Here is a 24,656-nt window from a genome sequence, read left to right on the forward strand (position 1 = left end):
GTGCGTTCCAGATTTTCAATAGCAGTTTTATTGGCGTGGACATTAAACTACGCAGGTAGGGTTTTTGTGTAACATTTAATATAACCATCATTTACCTGCATTAAAGTATACTGCGCTTATATTGTTCAAGATTCTCGACATGATTGTTGAAAGTATCAATGGGAATTAATTAGTGTAAGAGGTAAGCCATTTGCCTATAAAATGGGTATTACTATGTAGAAGACTATTAAATAGTAGCTGCTTTCATGAATAATTTTGCACGAAAGTTACTTTGGTTGATAGGCTTAGCGTTCAACACTGAACACGAATCTATTTAACTCCACGTTTATATGCTAGAATATGTTGAAATACTATGTGAATCATGTTCTACATTTTTACTTACTGTGAGGTGTAAGCGATATGTATTGCAAATAATGGTGATATCAATTATGATTGGTTTGTAGATGTTTTATTTCTATTGAGTATCCAAATATTAATCTAACCATTCAATGAAAAATAATTTTATTTGTTTCAAACCCCTCGTGCGCTTGGCGTGAAGAAGTAGATTTTTATTCACGGGCACTATGGGCGTTGCAAAAGACGGCGGCGATGAAGGCAAGAACTAAAAGATAATGGTATAATACAAAAACCCACACCGTCTCATTCACTCTTGCAAATACTCTCAACAGAAAAAAAGACCACTCACTTCTTGTTATCCCAGTCTTTCGCAGCGCACCTAATACCTGCGCTTTTATTCGTGGTACTATATTTGTAGAAACATGATAAGTAGAGATAACAGGTGTTGTAAACTTGAAAATCAAGCGAGATATTCAAACAAATAAACTCCATGAAAATACTGATGGCCCTGAAAAGGGCCGTGGGAGGAATAATTCAGGAGAATTATCCTATTTGAATGTTGGTGGTGCCGAGAACGTCCAGGTCATCAAGGCCGAGAGGATCTCGGGGGTTCTTGGCGACTATGCGAGAGGAAACCTCACGTATCGGAGTGGCCAATGTCCTGACCGTGTGGCATGGACGCCACACCGGCCTTCGGTGCCCGCTTGGCAGCTGTCTCGGAGAAGGCGCCCTCCTCTCCCTTGGCCTACTGGTACATGGAGGCTTTGTGGGCGAGGTCTGTGTGGCCACAGATCGCCGGTGTATCTCGTTGGTATGCTGTATTAGAAGCGCCCTGGTGGCGAAGACGCTCTCGCAGGAGGGACACTTAATCTTGTTGATATGACATCGCTCATGTCGTCGCAGCTCTCTGAGCGAGGCGAAATGCTTAGGGCACTCCGCACAGAGAAACATGGTGAACTGATCCAAAGGTAAAAGGTGACGTAGCCAATATATATATGGAGAAGGGACTTCTGGGATATTGGTTGACCTAGAAAAGCTAACAGACGCCATGGATTAAACTTTTTACGCAATGAACAATCTTCTATAATTTATTTCCTATCGTTCACTCATTGAAAGACATTTGCTATGTTCATGGTTACATGTCAAAATATTCTAAGTTTCTGTTATAATTAATTGTTAGTGGTTTAAGATTACTTAAACAATATTGTTTCCATTTTTGTTCTACGTTTCTCGAGATAAGATTTTGTAATTAGCCCTTTTCGTTATCGAAATATGTCTTAATGTTTTTTTACACTTACTGTTTGCTACCCAGTATATGTAGAATTTCCTGGGCTTTTTGTTAGTGTTTAGATTGTTACGCTTCAATAACTCGTTGTCTAACAATAATTTTTTATTGTTACGAGTGTGAATATTTTTTGAAAGTCAGCAGTCAGCAAGACGATATGATTGGTCGGTTTGAAAACTAACCGTAAATCTCTAGGCCAATCGCTTATGTAATATAAATACTGCCACTAATTTTTAGGCAGTTCAGCTTGTGTTTGGCTCTTGAAATAGCCACTTGATTAGTATTACTATAATAAAGTCGTTATTGTTGGAGAAATATCTTTTATAATCGTCACTAACAGCAAGCTCACACAAAGTTACTACAATCAATTTGGATAATTAAATAATTATTATCCTTACAAGAGTTGTGTTCTCTCCTGTTGGTTTCAGCGGGTTATAGCGTTGGCAGCGTTGGTTTCAGCGCACTCTGTTGGTTTCAGCAGAGCACAAGTGAGTTGGGTTCAGCTCCCTCCTGTTGGTTTCGGCAGGTTGTACAGTCGGCAGCGTTGGGTTCAGCGCACTCTGTTGGGTTCAGCAGAGCACAAGTGAGTTGGTTTCAGCTCCCTCCTGTTGGGTTCGGCAGGTTGTAAGCGTTGGCAGCGTTGGTTTCAGCGCACTCTGTTGGTTACAGCAGAGCACAAGTGAGTTGGGTTCAGCTCCCTCCTGTTGGTTTCGGCAGGTTGTACAGTCGGCAGCGTTGGGTTCAGCGCACTCTGTTGGGTTCAGCAGAGCACAAGTGAGTTGGTTTCAGCTCCCTCCTGTTGGGTTCGGCAGGTTGTAAGCGTTGGTTTCAGCGCACTCTGTTGGTTTCAGCAGAACACAAGTGAGTTGGGTTCAGCTCCCTCCTGTTGGTTTCGGCAGGTTGTACAGTCGGCAGCGTTGGGTTCAGCGCACTCTGTTGGGTTCAGCAGAGCACAAGTGAGTTGGTTTCAGCTCCCTCCTGTTGGGTTCAGCAGGTTGTATTGACGGCAGCGTTGGTTACAGCGCACTAAATAAAAATAAGAGTTGCCCCCACCCCACTCTTGCGAGTTTTCTTCACTGGTGGCAGCGGTGGGATAATAGTGAAGCAATTCTCTCAAACCCTTTCTAAAACCAAACATGGTGCGTAAAAATAAGCGTAACTCAAATAAATATGACTCGGACACCAGTATAGTAGAAGTAGAACACATACCTGTGACGGTTACTAAGCAACCTATTCCTGCTCCTTCATTCGATGGGACGAGTGATGTAGAAGAGTTTTTACATTATTTTGAGGCAGTTTCTACTCACAATCAGTGGGGGAAAGAAGAAAAAAAACTACGATTAACAATGGCATTAAAAGGTCCAACTACCAGAGGCGTTGGCGGCGATACCTATGAAGAAGTTTGTCATAAACTTAGAGCACAATATGGTCTCAGTACGGAAACAGCTAGTACTATATTAAAATCTATGAAATTGAAACCAAAAGATAATATATATCATTATGCTGAAAAGGTGCAAAAGTTGGTTCAGAAGGCTTTTCCCGAACTAGATAAAGACCAGCATGACCAACAGGCAAAGCGGGAATTGATCGCAGCCATCCGGCCTAACTCGCAGTTGGCATGGACACTGCGCTTGTCACCGCCTAGTACCATGGTTGAGGCGGTAGAAACTATTCAGAAGTATCATGATCTGATAGAGACTGATACCAATGTCCATCGTGTAGAGCTAGAGGATGTCCAACAACTAAAAAAGGAAATGACAGAACACATACAAGTAAGTCAAACAGCGTTGCTCAAACAGTTTGCAGAAACGCAGAATAAATTTATGCAACAGATTTTGGACACACAAAAGCAAATGGCCGAATCACAACAAGCAATGTTAGTACAACTAACATCAGCGACAGTGAAAAACCAGCAATCTCGGAGAGAAATTCAATGCTACAATTGTGATGGTAGAGGACATATGGCCCGCAACTGCAAAAAGCCCAAGCGATCGGGAAACGACCAAGTTCAGGCAAACTAGTGCCCATACTGCCTGAACCTCATGACGTGGGCGAAACCAAGTTATATACTTGTCAGCTCACCAATGCGTACTATGTTCCTGTTCGGATACATCAACAAGACTTGGTTATGTTGCTCGACAGTGGTTGTACACAGTCAGTACTTCCCCATAAGGTGTTAGAGACATTGCCCAACTCATGCTATTCGGAGTTGCTGCCCGTGCGAGGTAGTGGAATATTAGCAAATGGGCAACGAATTGCACTAAAAGGTGTAACTACTTTAAAATTTCGACTGGGACCATTACAGTTGCAACATCAGTTTGTCATAGCTGATGTGGACAATCACATTCTCTTGGGATTAGATTTTTTAGAAGCTCAAGAATGTCAGGTAGACTTCCGTCACTGTCAGTTACAATGTAAGGGCACCACGATGGCCTGTTGCTCGGAGGACGGGAAACCCCTTTCAGTAAATGTTCAAGTTAAACGAAATATGGTGGTATCCCCGAACACAGAATGTCTGCTACTAGCAAGACTAAGTCGGAAGTGGATGTCAGGGCCGGTCTGCATTGAAGCTTCACATAATATTTCAGGTCTGTGGGTGGCCACCTCACTGCATGAGCCTACCGCAAGAGAGGTTCACATTCGCGTGATGAACACAACTAATCAGCCCATTAATCTGCCTTCTGGAAAAAAGGTAGCCATATGTACGTCTGTGTAAGTTCGAGAGCAGTGTCAGAATGACTATAAAAAAACCGAACTCCCTAAACACTTAGAAGAATACCTCCCCAGTTGGACACAAAACTTGTCAGAGATAGAGTCAAATCAAGCCACGAAACTACTAATAAAGCATCAGGAGGTCTTCAGCTCCAGCAAATATGATGTTGGGAGAACCAAGGTAATAAGCCATGAAATTCCCGTTAAGAAGGATGCGATGCCCACTAAACAGCGGCCGTACCGGCAAGGACCCGTACAAGAGGCGGAGATTGAAAAGCAAGTAGAGGAGTTGAAGCAAAACAAACTCATCAAAGAGGGGTACGGGGCCTGGAGTTCTCCAGTGGTTCTTGTAAAAAAGAAAGATAATAGTTGGCGTTTTTGTGTGGATTATCGGAAACTAAATGAAGTTACCCTTAAGGATGCCTACCCCTTACCACGCATTGATGATAGCCTAGATGCTCTCGGAGGAAGTCAGTTCTTCAGTACCCTTGATCTCACCAGTGGATATTGGCAAGTGGAGCTCAGTGAGGAAGCCAAAGAGAAGGCTGCTTTTGTCACTCGCTCCGGACTATGGCAATGGGAAGTACTACCTTTCGGGTTAACTTCGGCGCCATCCACCTTCGAACGGTTAATGGAAACCGTAATGCGAGGGTTACATTGGAAAACATTGCTAATTTATCTCGATGACATAATCGTCTTTGCGCCAGATGTGGCAACACACTTAGAACGACTAGACGAAGTCTTTAATCGCCTGACGCAAGCAGGGTTAAAGTTGAAGCCGAGTAAGTGCCAACTCTTTGCACAAAGAGTAAACTACCTGGGACATGTAGTCAGCCACAAAGGAATCGAGACAGATGCTGCGAAGATTCAAGCAGTCCAGACCTGGCCCATTCCTCGGCACAAAAGTGATGTGCGAGCATTCCTTGGTACCTGCGGATACTATCGTCGCTTTATTGCTAGCTACTCAGAAATTTCCAAACCTCTCAGTCAACTGAGTTCCAAAAATACACGGTTTGTTTGGAATGAGGCATGTCAAGAGGCGTTCAACAAGTTGCAAAACTGTTTGATCTCGGCTCCTATTCTTGCTTATCCTCGCTATGACTTACCGTTCATATTGGATACCGATGCCAGTGATGTAGGTAGCGGGGCAGTTCTGTCACAAATACAAAATGGTGAGGAGCGAGTAATCTCTTATTACTCTAAGATGTTTAGCCCAGCTGAAGCCAACTATTGTGTTACACGAAGGGAACTGTTGGCTATCATCAAGTCTGTGAAACATTTTCGACCACAGCTCTACGGTCGTAAATTCTTGGTTCGCACTGATCACGCATCTCTCGTTTGGTTGTTGAAAACACCATCACCTACTGGACAGCTGGCCCGGTGGCTTGAAACCTTGTCAGAATATGACTTTGAATTGACACACCGAAAAGGTCGAAAGCATAATAATGCGGATGGCCTCAGTCGACAGCAATGTCTGGATTGTCGTCAATGTGAACGGTTACAGCCCAACGTAGAACAACGGATGAACAATCTGTTGCCATTGAATGATTTGGCTATGGCACAGCAAGATGATCCACAAATAGGACCTGTCTATAAGGCAGTTCGAGACAATCTGTTGTGTGACCCTAAATTAGAGGGACCAGAAACCCAAAAGCTTGCCGTCATCCAGGAGCACCTCCTTCTAGATAAAACAAAAGTGTTGCGTGTTCAATTGCCCAGTCATCAGCGACGAGAGCCATTGGCAATCTGCCCCTACAGTTACAGAAGGGAAGCAATCAAGACTATTCACCAGGAGGGCCACTTCGGATTTAGCAAAACCCTCGCTCAACTTCGACTCATGTGGTATTGGCCTGGGATGTCAGGTATGGTGCGCCGCGTGGTTGCGGGCTGTATGCACTGTCAACAGTCTAAGGCAACTCAGCACCGACATCATCGAGAGCAAAATCATTTGCATGCTGGAAGACCATGGCAAGTAGTTGCCATCGATCTTTGTGGACCCTTTCCAGAGACTACTCGAGGGAACACACAAATATTGGTACTAGCTGATCATTTCACTAGATGGTATGACGCCATACCACTTCGAGATGGAAAGGCCGGCACCGTAGCTCGAGCCCTAGAAGAGCGAGTTTTTAGCTATTTTGGCATTCCTGAAGTGATTCATAGCGATAGAGGGAGCCAATTTCAATCAGAATTATTTGACGAAAGTTGCAAATTATGGGGCTGTCAGAAGACCCGAACATCACCTTATCATCCACAGGGGAATTCAGTAGTGGAGAGGTTGAATCGGACGCTTGGTAACTCATTACGTGCCCTGCTTGTAGGAGCAGAACACAAGGAGTGGGATGAGTTATTACCTCAAATAATGAGGGCGGTGAGAGCATCACCTCATCGGATTACCTCTGAGACCGCGAACTACTTGATGTTCGGCAGAGAGGTTCGACTACCGGCCGCACTGCTGATGGATCAGCCAAAGACAGATGAAATGACCCCAGATCAGTATGCCTTAGAGGTACAAGAACGAATGTACTTAACTGGTACCAAACTGCGTCAACAACAGTGGAATCTTCGAACTGATACAAGCGATGAACCGGCCATGTTTTCAATTGGAGCAAAAGTTTGGCTGAAATCATTTTTTTCCGGAAAGGGACGCGGTGCCAAGCTCAAACCAAAATATGTTGGTCCCTACACCATCACCAAGTGTCTACCACATCAGACTTATGAATTAGAACGAGATGGAAAAATCTCCATTCAACATGAAGGTCGTATTCGACTACATACTACAGAGGATTTCGAAGAAAACCCACTTGAGTCAACCAATCAACCTACCAACGCAGAAAAGGAACAACCCACAGTTCTATCCCAAGAACATACAGAAGCAACAGAGGAAGGACCTCCCATTATTACTCCAGCTCGCTCTCGAACTATCAAATTGCCCCAACATCTGCAAGACTATCACTTAAATGTCTGTCAAAGAAGTAATGTCATTCTGGGACAGAATCAAGTTTCAGGGGAGAATGGTGTTGTAAACTTAAAAATCAAGCGAGATATTCAAACAAATAAACTCCATGAAAATACTGATGGCCCTGAAAAGGGCCGTGGGAGGAATAATTCAGGAGAATTATCCTATTTGAATGTTGGTGGTGCCGAGAACGTCCAGGTCATCAAGGCCGAGAGGATCTCGGGGGTTCTTGGCGACTATGCGAGAGGAAACCTCACGTATCGGAGTGGCCAATGTCCTGACCGTGTGGCATGGACGCCACACCGGCCTTCGGTGCCCGCTTGGCAGCTGTCTCGGAGAAGGCGCCCTCCTCTCCCTTGGCCTACTGGTACATGGAGGCTTTGTGGGCGAGGTCTGTGTGGCCACAGATCGCCGGTGTATCTCGTTGGTATGCTGTATTAGAAGCGCCCTGGTGGCGAAGACGCTCTCGCAGGAGGGACACTTAATCTTGTTGATATGACATCGCTCATGTCGTCGCAGCTCTCTGAGCGAGGCGAAATGCTTAGGGCACTCCGCACAGAGAAACATGGTGAACTGATCCAAAGGTAAAAGGTGACGTAGCCAATATATATATGGAGAAGGGACTTCTGGGATATTGGTTGACCTAGAAAAGCTAACAGACGCCATGGATTAAACTTTTTACGCAATGAACAATCTTCTATAATTTATTTCCTATCGTTTACTCATTGAAAGACATTTGCTATGTTCATGGTTACATGTCAAAATATTCTAAGTTTCTGTTATAATTAATTGTTAGTGGTTTAAGATTACTTAAACAATATTGTTTCCATTTTTGTTCTACGTTTCTCGAGATAAGATTTTGTAATTAGCCCTTTTCGTTATCGAAATATGTCTTAATGTTTTTTTACACTTACTGTTTGCTACCCAGTATATGTAGAATTTCCTGGGCTTTTTGTTAGTGTTTAGATTGTTACGCTTCAATAACTCGTTGTCTAACAATAATTTTTTATTGTTACGAGTGTGAATATTTTTTGAAAGTCAGCAGTCAGCAAGACGATATGATTGGTCGGTTTGAAAACTAACCGTAAATCTCTAGGCCAATCGCTTATGTAATATAAATACTGCCACTAATTTTTAGGCAGTTCAGCTTGTGTTTGGCTCTTGAAATAGCCACTTGATTAGTATTACTATAATAAAGTCGTTATTGTTGGAGAAATATCTTTTATAATCGTCACTAACAGCAAGCTCACACAAAGTTACTACAATCAATTTGGATAATTAAATAATTATTATCCTTACAAGAGTTGTGTTCTCTCCTGTTGGTTTCAGCGGGTTATAGCGTTGGCAGCGTTGGTTTCAGCGCACTCTGTTGGTTTCAGCAGAGCACAAGTGAGTTGGGTTCAGCTCCCTCCTGTTGGTTTCGGCAGGTTGTACAGTCGGCAACGTTGGGTTCAGCGCACTCTGTTGGGTTCAGCAGAGCACAAGTGAGTTGGTTTCAGCTCCCTCCTGTTGGGTTCGGCAGGTTGTAAGCGTTGGCAGCGTTGGTTTCAGCGCACTCTGTTGGTTACAGCAGAGCACAAGTGAGTTGGGTTCAGCTCCCTCCTGTTGGTTTCGGCAGGTTGTACAGTCGGCAGCGTTGGGTTCAGCGCACTCTGTTGGGTTCAGCAGAGCACAAGTGAGTTGGTTTCAGCTCCCTCCTGTTGGGTTCAGCAGGTTGTATTGACGGCAGCGTTGGTTACAGCGCACTAAATAAAAATAAGAGTTGCCCCCACCCCACTCTTGCGAGTTTTCTTCACAGCGTGCACAACCAAAGTTTACGTCGTTGCAATATCAACAGTGAAATGTTTGGCTTACAGATGTTTGGTTTATTTTTGTATGCAGACCGATTTCACTTTGAAGTTTAGTAGTATAGAAAGATGATTGTAAAACTGTCCTTGGCTACTAAATTATAAAAAGAATATCATCCGAATATACATGAAGAACCTTATTTGGACTATAGCGTAAAAACTGGTATAGATAAAGCATATACACAATATATAACGATAGTAGGCTTATAATTACAGATCTATCATTTCAATAACTTATTATCTTGGCTTTTATAAAATCATCTAGAATCCAGTTTTATGATTATTTTGCAATATAATGCACTTGCCAGTGTGTAGTTGCTACCTTTTATGTACGGATAACGCATAGCGCAAACTATGACAATGACTTTCATATAATTATATTCAACTCAAATTGTTTTGCGCTAAATCAAAACTAAAAATTTCCAATCCTATGTGAATTTCACTGGAGCAAAGTTCATGTTTACTTGTGCAGTTGCTGTTACTGATCTTTAGTATTGTTTTATGCATTTTATCAGTCATTATACTATTATATTATTGCTACTATATATTGAAGTAAAATCAGAGCAACCCCCGGACCAGGCCTAGTAGGAGCTGAGGCTTGAATGTGGTAGCTTAGCCCCCGTCAGTTTAACTATATTACTGGCACTACCAGTGTAAAAGCCGTCGATACAGACTCGCTATCACCCAGCCGATAGCAGACTGTGGATATTACAACGCAACCCCTAACAAGAGCCGGTAAATCTGACTATATGCTATAGACAATAACAGACTATGTATATACCAGCGCAACTCCAACAAGAGCCGATAATACAGACTCTATATACTATAGCTGATAACAGACTATGTATATACCAGCGCAAATCCAGTAAAAGAGCCGATAATACAGACTCTATATAGTACAGCCGATAGCAGACTGTATATATACCAGCGCAACTCCAACAAGAGCCGATAATACAGACTCTATATACTATAGCCGAGAGCAGACTATGTATATACCAGCGCAAATCCAGTAAAAGAGCCGATAATACAGACTCTATATAGTACAGCCGATAGCAGACTGTATATATACCAGCGCAACTCCAACAAGAGCCGATAATACAGACTCTATATACTATAGCCGATTACAGACTATGTATATACCAGCGCCACTATTAAGCTAAGCTGTCTAAGATATGAAAGAAGATGTGCTGTACTTGAATAATTTTATTACAATGTTGTAGTATGTCACACCAAGCTAGCCAAATCTACACTGCTCTTCAAATGCACAAGCAACTGTTTATATAAGCTAGCGGATCCAAACACAGCATATCATTGGTGGATACAGACAGTTGAAATTTCTAGGTCAAAAAGGCAGCAAATTTTTACAAGAACAAATGCTATTTACAAGTAAATATAAGACATAAAAATTTGGCAACATTTTTGTAATGCCTTAGTTAATATAAAAAAAGAGTTAGTAATACGACAAACAATCAACAAATTTTCTTTCTCTACTTTTAGGGCAATTTTCTGCTCGGGAGTCAAGGAAAGCGGTTGCCTTATAATCCATGTAGCGGGCGTAGTCAAGCCTGTTCTCATCCTAGTGAGCGCTTTGGGCGTTGGTAATCGTTGGCTTACGTCACAATCTAAATTATTCGATTATATTATATATAAGCCCAGGTTAATCACTGTTAGGCACCATCCAACATGGCACTCAATTGCAAGCATTGCGACTTCTCTACCGACAAGCCACGCGCACTCCGCCGGCATGAACGCATGCATGTACACAGGTGTGCTTTGTGTGACTGTTATTTTGACCAATGGGAGAAGTTAGCTGCACATAAAGACTCCTTCCATCGGAGGTCTGTCGGCACTCAAACCGAAGGGAGGGAGAGCTGGGCTCCGCGCCCCCACAAACGGCGACCCGAGCCTCGCCCAGTGCAAGCCTACAGACCTCACTCCAGGGAGTCCAAGAGACCCAGATGGCGACCGTCACGGGACCAGGCTCCTACACCTCGCCGATCTGTGGAGTCCATTGTGACTCGCCCCAAAATGCCACCTCCAGCGGCTTCCCCGCGCTTCAGTGTCACGGATCCTCTAGGCCTGCTGGACTCGCCAGTGCACATAGAACTATAGCCTGCGCTCACACCCCTCTGGCCCTTTTCAGGGCCACCACTATCTGATAACGAGTTGTTCTTTCGCTTTAGTGGCGGAAAGTCTTGTTCGTAATTTTCTTGCCAATTTACTACAATATATATTATTACTATATTATTACTATATTATGTCATGCATTGCTGTAAGTGTACGAAAAGTTGTTAATTTTAGTTTGTTTATTATACAGCATCTAAATCTTTCAAGTTTTGTTTAATATTTTGCACTTTTTGATAACTGTTAAATTATATGTAAAGATAAGTGGTTGTATTTATGTGTTGAGCATGTTGTTGGAATTCATCCTTGCAGGCTGTTGTTCTCCTGACAAATATGAGTGCACCACCTGCTATCAAAAAGATAAAGAAGCAAAGAGCTGTGAGAAAGAGAAAAGATTCAGATGAGGAAAGTGAAGGGTCTGATGATGTTGATGCAGCTACAGATCTTACGTATGATTCCGGTTATTCCCTGACTTGATAATCTAGTTTGAAATATTCCAACAAGCCAAAAGAGTCAGTCACAATGTCTAAAGTCGCATAGTATTTGCTTGTTATTAGTTTTGTCTTCTCTTACAGCTCGATTTGCATTATTAAACATCTTGCTTGTAAAGGTTCGTTACTTGCGTTGCCAATATTACAAGTAGCTATTGTGGCCCATCTAAAGCTTGTCTTTAATTTTTTGGGTATTTGTTAAAAATCTTGGTGTTCATCTCGGGATGAGGTTTATAATAATTATAATTTTAGCTCATTTTTATTTACTTTAATATTTATGTATATGTATAGTAATTTCTAAAGGTTGTATTCCTTAGTGTAGGATGGTTATAAAATTATTAATTTGTTTTACAACATCATCTTGGGTATTCCATTAGACATCAGTGTCCATACATGCACCCATCATATAATGAACTGTTCTGCTATTCTAAGGAGTCTGGATGAATTAAAAGCATTACAGAAGATGAGAAAGAGGCCGAAAGGAATCAGTCTAGCCGGCTTAGCCACAGGTATCAACACTAGACATTGTTGGTCATTTGGAGGTCTGTTGTGTGACGAAACCATTATTAAAATGCCATTTGAAAAAAATACCCTAAGACACTTATGTATTCGCCTCATCTAACTTTCGTGTTTTTGCGGAGTCATCCTCTCGTGAAAATTTCATGAGCGAAACTAAACTATCATAACGAATGAGCGAAAACGCGAAATTAAATAGCTTTGTTTATTGATAGTCTAAGAAACAAATGGCAGCAAGCGATCAAATTGCATCATCGATATCGCCCACACAATTCTACAAACTAGTCCCGAATTGAAATTTTTTTTCTTACCAGTGAACTGGACCTGAAGAATCTAATTATGTTTGTTCAGCTGCATTTATTTCCACATCACTATATTTTCGCACTCATCAGAGTTGCGAAATTGAGTTGCAGCAAAATTTTACTCTGTATGCTACTCATGAAACTAAATACTAGCGAAATATAGTGTCCTAGGGTAGTTCTGTTGTCAATGGTATTACTTTGCTAGCCCTTAAAAGTATGCATAGTTAATCAGGTAAATTAAGGTAGGGTTCGTTAAATAATAAAATCATGTCAGTTGAAACAGACAAGCTATGAGTCCATATCATACCAGGGCAAAGAAAGTCAGCGGCTAGATTATCATGTTGCGTTTTGGTTTCAGTTTTTGAATATATTTAAAGCATATTCTATTTTTCAGAAATAGTATATGCTTTCTTCATATTTGAACTACATTGTTTTAAAAAAAGTGTGTTATATTTTGTTGGTAATTGCTTTATATAGGTAGGTATTTGTGTTATATACAATGTAGGTAGGTAATTGTGTTATATAGGTAGGTAATGGTGTTATATACAATGTAGGTAGGTATTTGTATTATATAGGTAGGTAGGTAGGTAGGTAATGGTGTTATATACAATGTAGGTAGGTAATTGTGTTATGTAGGTAAGGCTGTGACCAATGTTGCCGCAGAGGTAGAGCTGGATGCTGACCCATTTAAGATAAAGACCGGAGGATTCATCGATATGAAGAAAAACAAAAGAGATAAGAGGCTTTCTAGTGAAGAGGCAATAGGTACTGCCTTTGCTGCCGAGACAAACACTAGAGATGAGGATGCTGAAATGTATGTCTTATATTCTGTGATGAACTATATATTGCATGTTTTTAAAGGAGTATACTTTGGAGTTGTCTACTGCTTAATGCTTGGCTTGAACTAAGTCTTTCTCTAGGCTTTGCCTCTGACTTTGTTGTCTACTGTTAATTTACTTCTTTACTCCTAATTACTCTATATATGTAATAGCTCATTAATTCTCGCTTGTTATTTTGGAGATGTATTAAAGAGAAAATATTTACTATTATTCGTTTGCCAAATTAATATTTGGCAAAATCTTTTCTCGAATTTGTTTGGGGAAGTTTATTAGCAGGTTTTAAAGTCCTTAACATACTGGTTTAGTTAATTTTACAAAGTTAACCCTACACCGTGTATACTTAAGCCTGGTTCCCATATACGTCGCAAAACACCGGCGAAAGCACCGCAAGCTATTAGCGGTGAAATGGGAACATACGCGCCGAGTACCGCCGATGGTTGCCAGCGGCATCGCAATAGTTTAGCGCTGTTCAAATTTCGCAAAAGGCCGCAGGCAAAACCTTCCCGAAATGTACTGTACGGGTGAAGGTCACCGTTATAGAAACGGCATGGCTAGTGAACATTTTATTTGATTACACGATTATGTTTAGCGATGCAGCTTATATGTGAACATATTCCGCCGAGCCTAACGTCGCAAACGTTTTGCTGCGGAAGTTACCGCCGGAATATCACAATCGATATGGGAACCAGGCCTTATGCATACGTCGATTTCATATATAGGTCAATAGGTATTTTAAAATAATGAAAAAAATCCTATTATTATAGGTATTACTCATAAGTAAATGAGTACGCTATTCCATAATATTCTAAAATAATTATATTGAATTCGAATCAATTTTTGTTATTCCAGAATAAAAACATACCTTCAAGTGTAAAGTTTTTACTCGATACAATAAATACATGTATATGAATATAGTTCATTGGCATGTTTTAACTAAGGTTTTGGACGATTGCTTACAGTATTATTTGTGTTTTTATTTAATGAAGTAATAAAAGCTAAATATAATCACGGAAAATAAATTACTATAATTGAATATTAATATATATTGATTACATAATGTGACATATTTGGGGTAGCAAGGAGCTTGAAGCAGCTTTAGTTTTTCGCTAGATGCACTTACGTGTGGAACAATTCCAGAAGGTATTTGAGTCTAGGCAGGAAGAGCTGCTTGTATTCTGGCTTATCTTGTGGTCTATACAAGATAGTGATGTAATTTAACTAAATGCATATACCATGCAATTGTATTGAGAATGTTTGATTATTTTTCTTAAATAAGCTTTGTTTAAATATTCACATTATATTTTATCTTATTAGACAAACAATGCTTGTATTAGGTACAAAGGTATATGTATAGGCTCCTGTTATCATGCACGGGTACTTCTCCAGTCTGTTGATAAACTTTTCTATGATGTGGATCTTTTCAGTTATTTTTGTTGTTTGATAGCGTAGATCAAAAATATTATACCCATACTTGCCAAGTCTCCCGGTTTGGCCGGGACCCATCAGTTTTTTTAAGCCAGTCTCCCTTTTTTTACAAAATCTGCCGTTTTCCTCCAGCTTTTTCAATAAAAGTAGTGGTTTAATTTTTTTACTTGTCGTTTCCCCTTTGTTTACTAGTTGTGAGCTTGCATCATCATACAAAGTTCATGTCATAAAACCTGAGCTATTTAGAGTTAGCAACATTGATGTCTAACGATTTGCTCTACAGTTTTTCATCAATAAGCAAAGATTATACATGGAGCTGTGACATATCATTGGGAAACGACCATGACCTCGCATTGATAGTAACGTACCTGAACATTGAATAAAATCGTAGAAGGGCCTCCTATGTAGGTACCAATGAAGAAAAAAAACTTCACAAAGAAATCTAGGCTTCAGATTCAACTACAACATTTACCGTCAATCTCTCGCTTTTTTTTTTCTCAACTACTTGGCAACTAATGATTATACCAGGAGGTAAGATGTACATTATGTGTTACATAGGACTGACTGAGAAAATGTTGTCATGTCAGATTTGGTTTGGTAGGCAAAAGTACGTGGATCACGAGATTGCAAGACGAAAAGGGCTGGTGATCGATGACCCGTCAGCCAATTCCAAGTATGTATTATGGGTACTTGAGAATCGTACTATTAACTTTGTTTTGCATATAATTTAGCATATCACATTGTTCTTCCTAATTTATCAATAATCTTTTAAACTGTCAAATGAACTAGATGAATTATGGTGTATTTCTACGAGAATACTTACTCTAACGAATCGCTGTTTTAGCATTGAAACAGATTTATAAGCGAATGAACTTCATATGTGAAGGTTTAACAATAGGAAGCCGTCGTGACCTAATCGTCTAAAGCGTTTCTGACTTGCGAATAGCTGGTGCGGGCACAATTCCCAGAATGATGGTGACAGGAAGTGTATCTGTCTTCAGGTTGCTCTCCCTGCCAAATGAACAATGCATTCTACTTTATACAGTCACTCGATATTGTATCACGACTTTTTAGAAAAAGAATTAGAGCTCTGAATAACTAATTACCATCAAACCTCTATTTGAACGCCACCTTTATTTGAATGCCACATCTAGAAGAACGCCACTATAGGAGAAGGATTGGAAAATATAGCGCCACCTTTACTTGAACACCACCTCTATTTTACTGTCACTTTGACATTTGACCTTTACAAACCCAAAATAGAAAGCGATCAGTAGAACAGTGGCCACAAAATGGTTCTAATAATGACTCGGTTACATCAACAACAATTAGTTCTTTCGTTGCTGCTGTAGTGGCTGCCATGGTTTTAGTAATGGTGTACCTGAGAAGATCGATGGTCACAATCATCAGAACTACATTCTGATTCGAAGTCATTAAGGTCTAAATCTGATCCATTGTTGCCAAATTCATTCACCATACGGGTTACAATCTGACCTGAAGACTGTAAAGCGTTTTGATGAGCGATGAGAATACTCTTCAGCAAAACTATGCGACGTAATAGCAGCTATTGTTATGGCCTAGCAAAGTCTGCTGTCTAACTCCAATGCTTTACAGTTATTTTTGAAACTATTAAAGTGACACCATCGAAATAATTAACAACTGTATCCAGCAAAGTTATCTGTGTATCTTATGGGATAATTACTGATAGCATTGCAGGTGCTATTTTGCATATGGTCGGTCTTAGAATTTACAAAGCTGTCTGTATCTCGCAATTCATTAATTAGTTTCATAGCGTCCTATAGCTTTCAGCTGTTCCCAAAGTTATTGTCAAATCAATAGGATCACACATATACATATACCTCACTCTATGTGCAAACCCTATCGGTACAGTGGTATAATATGTGTACGATGTTATGGTAGGACTAAGGATTCGTACAGTGGTATAATATGTGTACGATGTTATGGTAGGACTAATGATCCAGAATCAGTCTTGTACCAACTACCAGAGCACTTGAAGGCAGAATCAACAATTCTTAAGACAGAGGACATGCTATCCAATCAGATGCTGTCTGGCATACCCGAAGTCGACCTTGGCATTGCGTGAGTCTGTCAGCATATCTTTGCAATACGAGAATTATAGGTTTTGCGTAATCATACTGTATATTAGTATGGTTTGGTAGGGTCCTTTTAGTTTTATGTATAGGTTTAGCTAAATTGTGGAATCACTGAATTGAAGTGTAAATCTATGGTAACAAATCCCACTTTGTCATTCTGTGTGTGTTTGTGTGTGTGTGCGTGCGCGTGTGTGTGTGTGTAAATGCTATGCCTTTCCACTTTCTTTAGCTGATTGTATCTTAAATTTAACACACATTTGCCCCGCGCCTTCCTTCAGCTCATCAAATTATTTGGTTTCAAAACTCAGTCTGATTCCTAAGAACCAGCCTCTTAACCCTTTCAGTGCCGTATGCGCATTTATGCGAAATCTATGGGTGACTGCCGTAGACACATTTTTGCGAATTTTCCAGCATTTGCGTAGTAGCTTAATTTTATTATTCGTTGACAACATAACCTATGATCTTTAGGACTTTTATAGTATTGACAGTGTTGTCCGAAGAATTCTCTATAAAATTAGCCTAAATTAACGAAGCAATTTTAATTTTTGTTTGGGAGTTTCCAACTTGAAAACAAACATTTGTTCTTTCTGTAAGTACCTCCCTAGTTAGAAAATGGAGAATTACTTATGTTGGTGACATTATAGCCGATTCAGGTTTAGATTTTAGTGATTACACAGATAATCAATGTAGCAGCACTGACTCTGATGGTGGCGAAAGTAATAGTTTTGTAAGAGTAAGGAACATTGTAGATGATCGTTTTAGCTTCATAGCGATCGTAGCTTCACATAGCTTTAGTAATGCACAAAGTATAGATACATTGAATTTTTTGCATAGCACTGTTTATTAACATGTTGGCAAAATAAAATATATAACAAAAATGTTCTAGATAGAGTTTGAAGTTGAAAAATATTGTATACATATCATGAAGCAAAATCAGCAATTTTTGGTAAAATGGCTGGCAAGGGGCTGGATAGCCAAATTTGTACATGAATGGCAGTGAAAGGGTTGAACATTAACCGGCAGGCTATCTGATTGAAAACGAAAAAGTTCGGGCATCGTCAGACTTACTGCTAGTCATTGTTAAAATCTGGCCACACTTGATGTTTTTGTATTCACCTTGCATAATATTCTGTGTTACTTTGTCTATGTAATCACCGTAAGTATACCACAGTTTTATGTTTTTTCAGCTATCATTCATTCAGCGAAAATTAACCAAAATTTTGCTCAAATATTTCTGTTAGTTTCTGGTTTCTTCATTTTAGCATAGCTCTAAAAAGGTTTTTAATAACAGCAGCTAAATTAATGTAAAACATTAAAACCCAATTTAATTAAAACATTGCATAAGCATGTGCATATGGATCTCATAATCAAATATTGATTATGACATCCATAAACATGTGCTTATGGGTCTCATAATCAAATATTGGTTATCACATCCATAAACATGTGCTTACGGATGGCATAACTAAATATTGGTTAGCAAAATTTTGAGTTTTACAGCGCATTCACTATAACTGCTATGACCATTTGAGAAATAGTTATGTGAATACACAAACCCTATTAATAGAATTATTTGACTGTCCTAAAACTATCTCTAGATTTGTCAATATAACACAACACAAATGCTAGTATAGTATAGTAATGTAGGGGTGATGTAGGGGTGTAGTGAATAATGTAAGGTCATCTCAGGAGAGTGTTCTTCATGTGTTCAAAGAGCGAAGATCCGTAACATTGAGGCAACAGAAGACGCTAAACAGAAGCTCATGATCGAGCGAATGAAAAAAAAGGATGAGGTCTCTCATTTTGTTCCTACAAACATGGCTGTCAACTTTGTGCAGCACGATCGGTAAGCCCTCCTCCCATTCACACTCCTGCATTTCTTGAATTGTGTGTCTTATTGGCCAAAACCTGCATCTATGGTAAAACCTTTTCATGCTCAATCTTTGTCCTTCTACTGGTCTCAAAGCTGTTATTACGCAATATAGCTCTCTTGTTTCAGTACTTGACATACGAGCCTTTGAAATACAGTTTGTGAAATTGTTAGCCATTTAGATGTAACTCTCGAAAACTGTAACTGTAACTGTAACTCTCATGTACATGTCTAAAAGTTTTCTAATCTTGAGAGATGATAACTCTCAATTGAGTTGGTGTCGACCAGTGATCATTACACAAACATTGTAGTGCTTACATTTAGTATATCCAAAAAGAATCTTTGTGTGCGCATCTCGCTGAATGAAAACCTGATTTGACAACCTTGTGGTGCTCGTGTGTGGAAATATATTAATCCACTTGACTTTGCACTTTGCCATCATTGTAGGAGAATGAAGCTTAAAAAATGTTTACTGGGTCAGTTTCCACTGCTGATAATATAATAAACACAATTATTCATAAATTCACTTTGAGGCAGTGTTCAAGACAAGCTAATCATCATTTTAGCATTAAAACTGAGGAATAGTTTCCTATTAAGGATTTTGTAAATTGAAGCATAGGAAATCTATGCTTATTACAAATTGGTTTATGTTGATGCGCTGGCAGTACAACAGATTGAAAGAAATATCCTGGTTAGTTTGTGGTATTTTATCAGAGTAACAGATCTGATCGTAGTAAAATCTTCAAAGCTGGTGCAGTTAAATAGTTTGATGGTATAGCCCTTGAAATAGGCACAGAAATTTAGCAAAAAAATTTTGTAACGTTTAATAACCAAGTTGAAGTAAACAGGCGCACTTTGGTAGTAACAGGGTAACAGGACAATGAAAACTTATGTTTACATGCAGGCAAGGATCAGTTTACTAGTTGGATAGAAAATGTTTTTGCTCTGTTTTTTCCTTATTCAATTAAATGCTGCCATTTGCAAAAAAACCTTTTATTTAACGCTGCATTATGTGATTTTTGTAAATACACACTATGACTTCTAATTATTTCACTGCGTAACCACTCCATGATTGCGCTCCAGCCTAGGCACTGCTATTTACGATGTCGATCGCGTAGAATGGTTATGCAATGAATTGATTTTATGAAAAGCCGTGGTGTGTATCTATGAACATATATAATAAAGGTTTTTTACCACAAATGGTAGCGTTTAATTGAATAACAAAAAATTGTAACATCCAAAAAGATTGTGAAAAGACGTAACAGATACTTTGCAAAAACGTTCTGTATTCAACGATAAACTTATTATAGAAGCTTCTGGGGATGGGAGGAATATTTTACGTCTGGCGCGATAAAATGTTCGTTCAAACAGGCATAGTTTTTGTCACCTTTTCATATAAATCACAAAGTATGGCGTTCATTTGTCCAGCTATAGTGATTAAAATCTGGAAATGAAAACCTGTATCGCAATAGATTCATCTCTGAACCTCCCGCTCACAAGATAAAAAGCTAACCCATTAAGCTACACGAGATCTCATAAATTCTTTGGGCGATATGAGTCAATATCTGGGTTAAAATATGCGTAGCGACTGCAGCGCTCGCAGCATCGCTAAAGTTTGCTCTCACGACTCTTATTAATAAGTTCTGCAATACAGATACTAGTTTACTCAAATTAGCCAATGACAATTACATTACCTGTACAGTTTATAAACTGTTTTTAACAACTGGCATTCGGTTAGTATACACATACTAGTATATACTAGCTGTGCCTCCCAGCGTTGCCCGGGTATTATGCCTGGGTAAAAATCAGCTTATAAACAATGAGCAGTGATGAGAGTTGCCTACCATTTGCTATTAGCCTGGCACATTGCTAATGGAAAATGGTATTAAAAATCAGCTTATAAAAATGAGAAGTGATGAGAGTTGCCTACCACTTGCTCACCTACCACTAATAGCCTGGTACATTGCCAATGGAAATTTCACTAAGGTGCTGTACTTTTCGGACTATAAACCGCACCCCTATATAAGCCGCATCTTCTTTATTTTCCAAAAACCGATAATAAAACAATACATAGGCCGCACCTTTTGTAATCCGCAAAACTCAGGACGGTGCTTTTTAACACGGCGGCAACTTTGCTGTTTAAAACGGAACAGTGTCTAATGGCACTGTTTCGTATTAACCGACGCTTTTTAACCTAGTGCCTAACGGAACAGTATCGTTAGGCATTGTTTCGTATTTTCTTTTATCACTAAAGGCGCACTAACCGTAGATTATGGTTAATGCGCCCTAGCGGTCAAAGAAAAAGCCACGGAATAGCCGCATTCTTATATAAGCCGCATGGCTCAAATCATCAGAAAAAAGTAGCTAATAATCTCCAAATAGGCTAATAGTCTCCGAAAAGTACTGTAGTTAATAAACGCTAGGCTTCTAATGACTGTAAGCCTGGTTTCCATATGATCGCGCAATGATCGTGCGCAGCCCAGTGATCGTGCGCAATGCATTTCTTGGGCTGCGACGCAGTGTTTCCATAGCGTGTGTAGGCGCCATGCTTGCATTGGACAGGGTGGATAATTCCTTTCTTTTCGTACGGGAGACCGATTTCTTCAGAAAACAGCTCTCCGTTTGAATGGTGGGATAGGTTGAAAAGGTCAAGCGGTGTTTTGTGGGATACATCAGCGCGCGCACCCATCGCAAGGATCCATTCTGTTGGATCCTTGCGATCAGCGTACACATGTCGCGCGATCGTCGTGCGTTGACATTTCCACATCACAGCTGGCCTACGCACGACATCGTGCGCCTTGTTGCGCGCCTTGCGCTGTCATATGGAAACCAGGCTTTAGCCATGACATTGCATCAGCGTTGTTGTCCAGCTACGCTCTTCTAATAATAGCTATAGCCGGAATGCATACACACATATTTGCAGACATACTTTGAGAAATATATATATATATATATATAGGTAGATATAATTATTTGGTTTGTTTTATTGGCTTATCAGTTCTGTATAATGGAGTGTAGGCTATCTTAATGACACATGTTCAAGGTAAAGTAGGAAATTTCTAATCTAATTTTCACATAAGACTACTGATACTGCATAGTCGGAGTTTTTGGATTTCATGTTCTTCTCTCCTCAATTTGTCTCTCACTGTAACTGTAAATTGAAACGTTGTTGAGGTCAGAACCAGCCATTTTAAGCGAAGCTTAAAATTACCCTTGCAACATGAATGAGATTGTTCTACCTTCTTAACTGCACTTTGTATTTACTGAGACGTTGCAATTCAATTCAATATCCCATGATCCTATCACTCGTTAAAGATACAAAGTGGACTCGTCTATGTTACCACAAGTCAGTGCAGATAAATCAAAAGACGAGAAAACGCTACAGAAGTTTAAAGCAAACGTGGCACGGAGGTAGCAGAGCGAAGCTGATGCAGAGGTAGCTCAACTCATACAGAGGTAGCATGGCTTATAAAGAAATAGAATGACTCATACGGAAGTAGTGCAGCTATGATAGTGGTAGCATGACACAAATTGTCTAGTGAGGTGACACAAATGGTGTTAGCATGATTTAAACGCTGCGAGTTCAATGACGCTTATGAACAGACTGTTGCACATATGCATACATACATGTACATAGAATTAATAATACATAGTTGTATATAATATTTCATTAATGTTTGCACCGCTGTGTAGTTCTGTGCAGTTACCAAATTTGTCTTTTAGAATACGTTTAGAAATTAAAGTCATTATAATTTTATATATTTTTGTTGACACATATTATAATGAGTTGGTGACGATGTATTTGAAATAGTCTTCTGGTTTATTGAATCCTTACTCTCTGAATATAATCGCGAGGCTCACCATACAGTGAGATTTCTGCTTACGAAAGTAATTTGTTTTGGAAGTTGCCTTGAGACGTAGTACTTTTACAAGTATAATGTAAATGCACCAATCTATTTCCAAACTACTCACATTTGTACACAAACTTTATCATACGTTATAAAAGTAGTGACATGTACCTTTGCCAAGTCTACGGAGCAAATAGTCACAATAAATCCTAGACTAGGAGGAAGAACGTTTGTGGTGGTGACCCCCAGTTGGAATAGCCGAAGCAGGAAGTGTACAAGTAGTAGTATACATGCTTGAATTGGAGGAAACTGTGATTAATGTGTACATGTAAATCAATATTCGACTAGTTATACTGGAACTAATCAATATTCGACTAGTTATACTGGAACTAACGCAAGTTAAAAGATTGAGAATTAAAGTTAATAATATTCTGCTTTTGTCATGGTTTTTCTCAGTTTTCTCAGTTCATGTTCACTCATAGCAGTACTTGTGATGTTTATGTAAATAACTGATCCAGGAAGGTTTTTTGTTGAATCTTGGTGATTCTCTTATGATTAGTTCAATAAATTTGAAAATATTTTAAAATCTTCAAGTTTTATTCAGCTTGTCAAAATCCTTGTAATGGCTGTCTCTTCCTCATCATCCTAGAGCTCTACTCGGACTGCTGGGTGCTCTAGCGCTTACAACTTCCTCAGCTCTTACATAAACTACTCCTCGCTGTGCTCCTAAATCATCTGTTGATGTCTTTATTCAGCTTTAGTCCTTTTTAAGTCAAGCAACTCAGTCAATTTCTAGCTCATCGCACTTCTGACCTGTCAAAATCTCATAAAGATGAACTTACACAAAAATTTAGTGGATTTTATCGGAAAGTATCGGTATTTTTTTATCATTTGCAATTGTTTCTTTTGTTTGAGGTGGTCTGACTGCCAGATTGTTTCAGGATTAAAATCGAAAAAACTTGATCGCTTTTAAGATGCTCAGAAGAAAAATACATGAGAAATGACATCACTAGTTGCGATCGTTGCTATAGTTGACATCGGCTATTGCGTTCAAGTTGCAATGTTACGCGTCTCTATTTGGTCGGTGTCTTTGCAACTGTAGACTTCATAATCACACTTTGCGATCTGTAACTGCCATGGGATCTGTAACTGCGATGCGATCTGTAACGCTAACTGCGATCAAGTTTTGTCAATTTTAATCTTGAAACATCCTGACCATCAGACCACCTAAAACAAAAAAATAATCGCAAATAAAAGGTAAATGCCGATACTTTCTAATAGTCTACTAAAATTCTGTGTAAGTTCATCTTCAAAGGTTGACTTGCAACAAAATTCGCATTACAGTTATTTGGTATCAAAAGATTCACCATGTCTTACTCTGTTGTGTTGTAGGTGCAAAATATGTGGAAATGTGATTACAAGCTCTTAAAAGCTCAAAAATGAACAGGTAATCGCAGTCATCACGAAAACGCCGTAGATTGGAATCCCTTTATTTCGACGACGCACTTAACTCGACGTGGTTAATGTTTTGACACGTAATGTTATCACGTGTCATATACATGTACATATACAAACTATGTACAAAGCAAAATCATAGATTGCTTGTTACAAGTTATAGGGCCCCTCATGTAGTTTCAAAAGTATTTATCAGGAAGTAAAGATATTTTTCTATTACTTGAGATTTGTTTGTTGTTTTAGGTGATGTACTGCCATGAGGTTTTCAGACTAAAATTGGCAAAACTTGATCGTCGTTGAAACACTCAGAAAAAAGATCCATCTTTTTCTTCTGAGCTTTTCAACAGGAATCAATTTTGCCAATTTTAATCTTAAAAGATCTTGGCAGTCACATCACCTAAAACTTCACACAAGTCTTAGCTGATCGAAAAATATCTAAATTTTCGGATAATTTTTAAAACTTCACACGAGTAAACATTTACGACCAATCCAAAAACGCATGCTTTACATCTGAGTAGTTGTTTCATTTAAAA

General features: G+C 39.4%; 1 protein-coding gene across 1 annotated transcript; it reads left to right on the forward strand.

Moving 5' to 3' along the window:
* The first annotated feature begins 90 nt into the window (after positions 1-90).
* Positions 91-22,621, forward strand: LOC137399719 (splicing factor C9orf78-like). The gene is made up of 8 exons (XM_068085929.1): positions 91-181; positions 11,576-11,712; positions 12,187-12,263; positions 13,209-13,386; positions 15,438-15,509; positions 16,805-16,936; positions 18,665-18,796; positions 22,136-22,621. The coding sequence occupies exons 2-8, from the start codon at positions 11,597-11,599 to the stop codon at positions 22,233-22,235; spliced, it is 807 nt and encodes a 268-aa protein (XP_067942030.1). The 5' UTR covers positions 91-181; positions 11,576-11,596; the 3' UTR covers positions 22,236-22,621.
* The last annotated feature ends 2,035 nt before the right edge of the window (positions 22,622-24,656 follow it).

The sequence above is a fragment of the Watersipora subatra genome, chromosome 7 (assembly GCF_963576615.1).
Source record: "Watersipora subatra chromosome 7, tzWatSuba1.1, whole genome shotgun sequence".
In the NCBI taxonomy this organism is placed as follows: Eukaryota; Metazoa; Bryozoa; class Gymnolaemata; order Cheilostomatida; family Watersiporidae; genus Watersipora; species Watersipora subatra.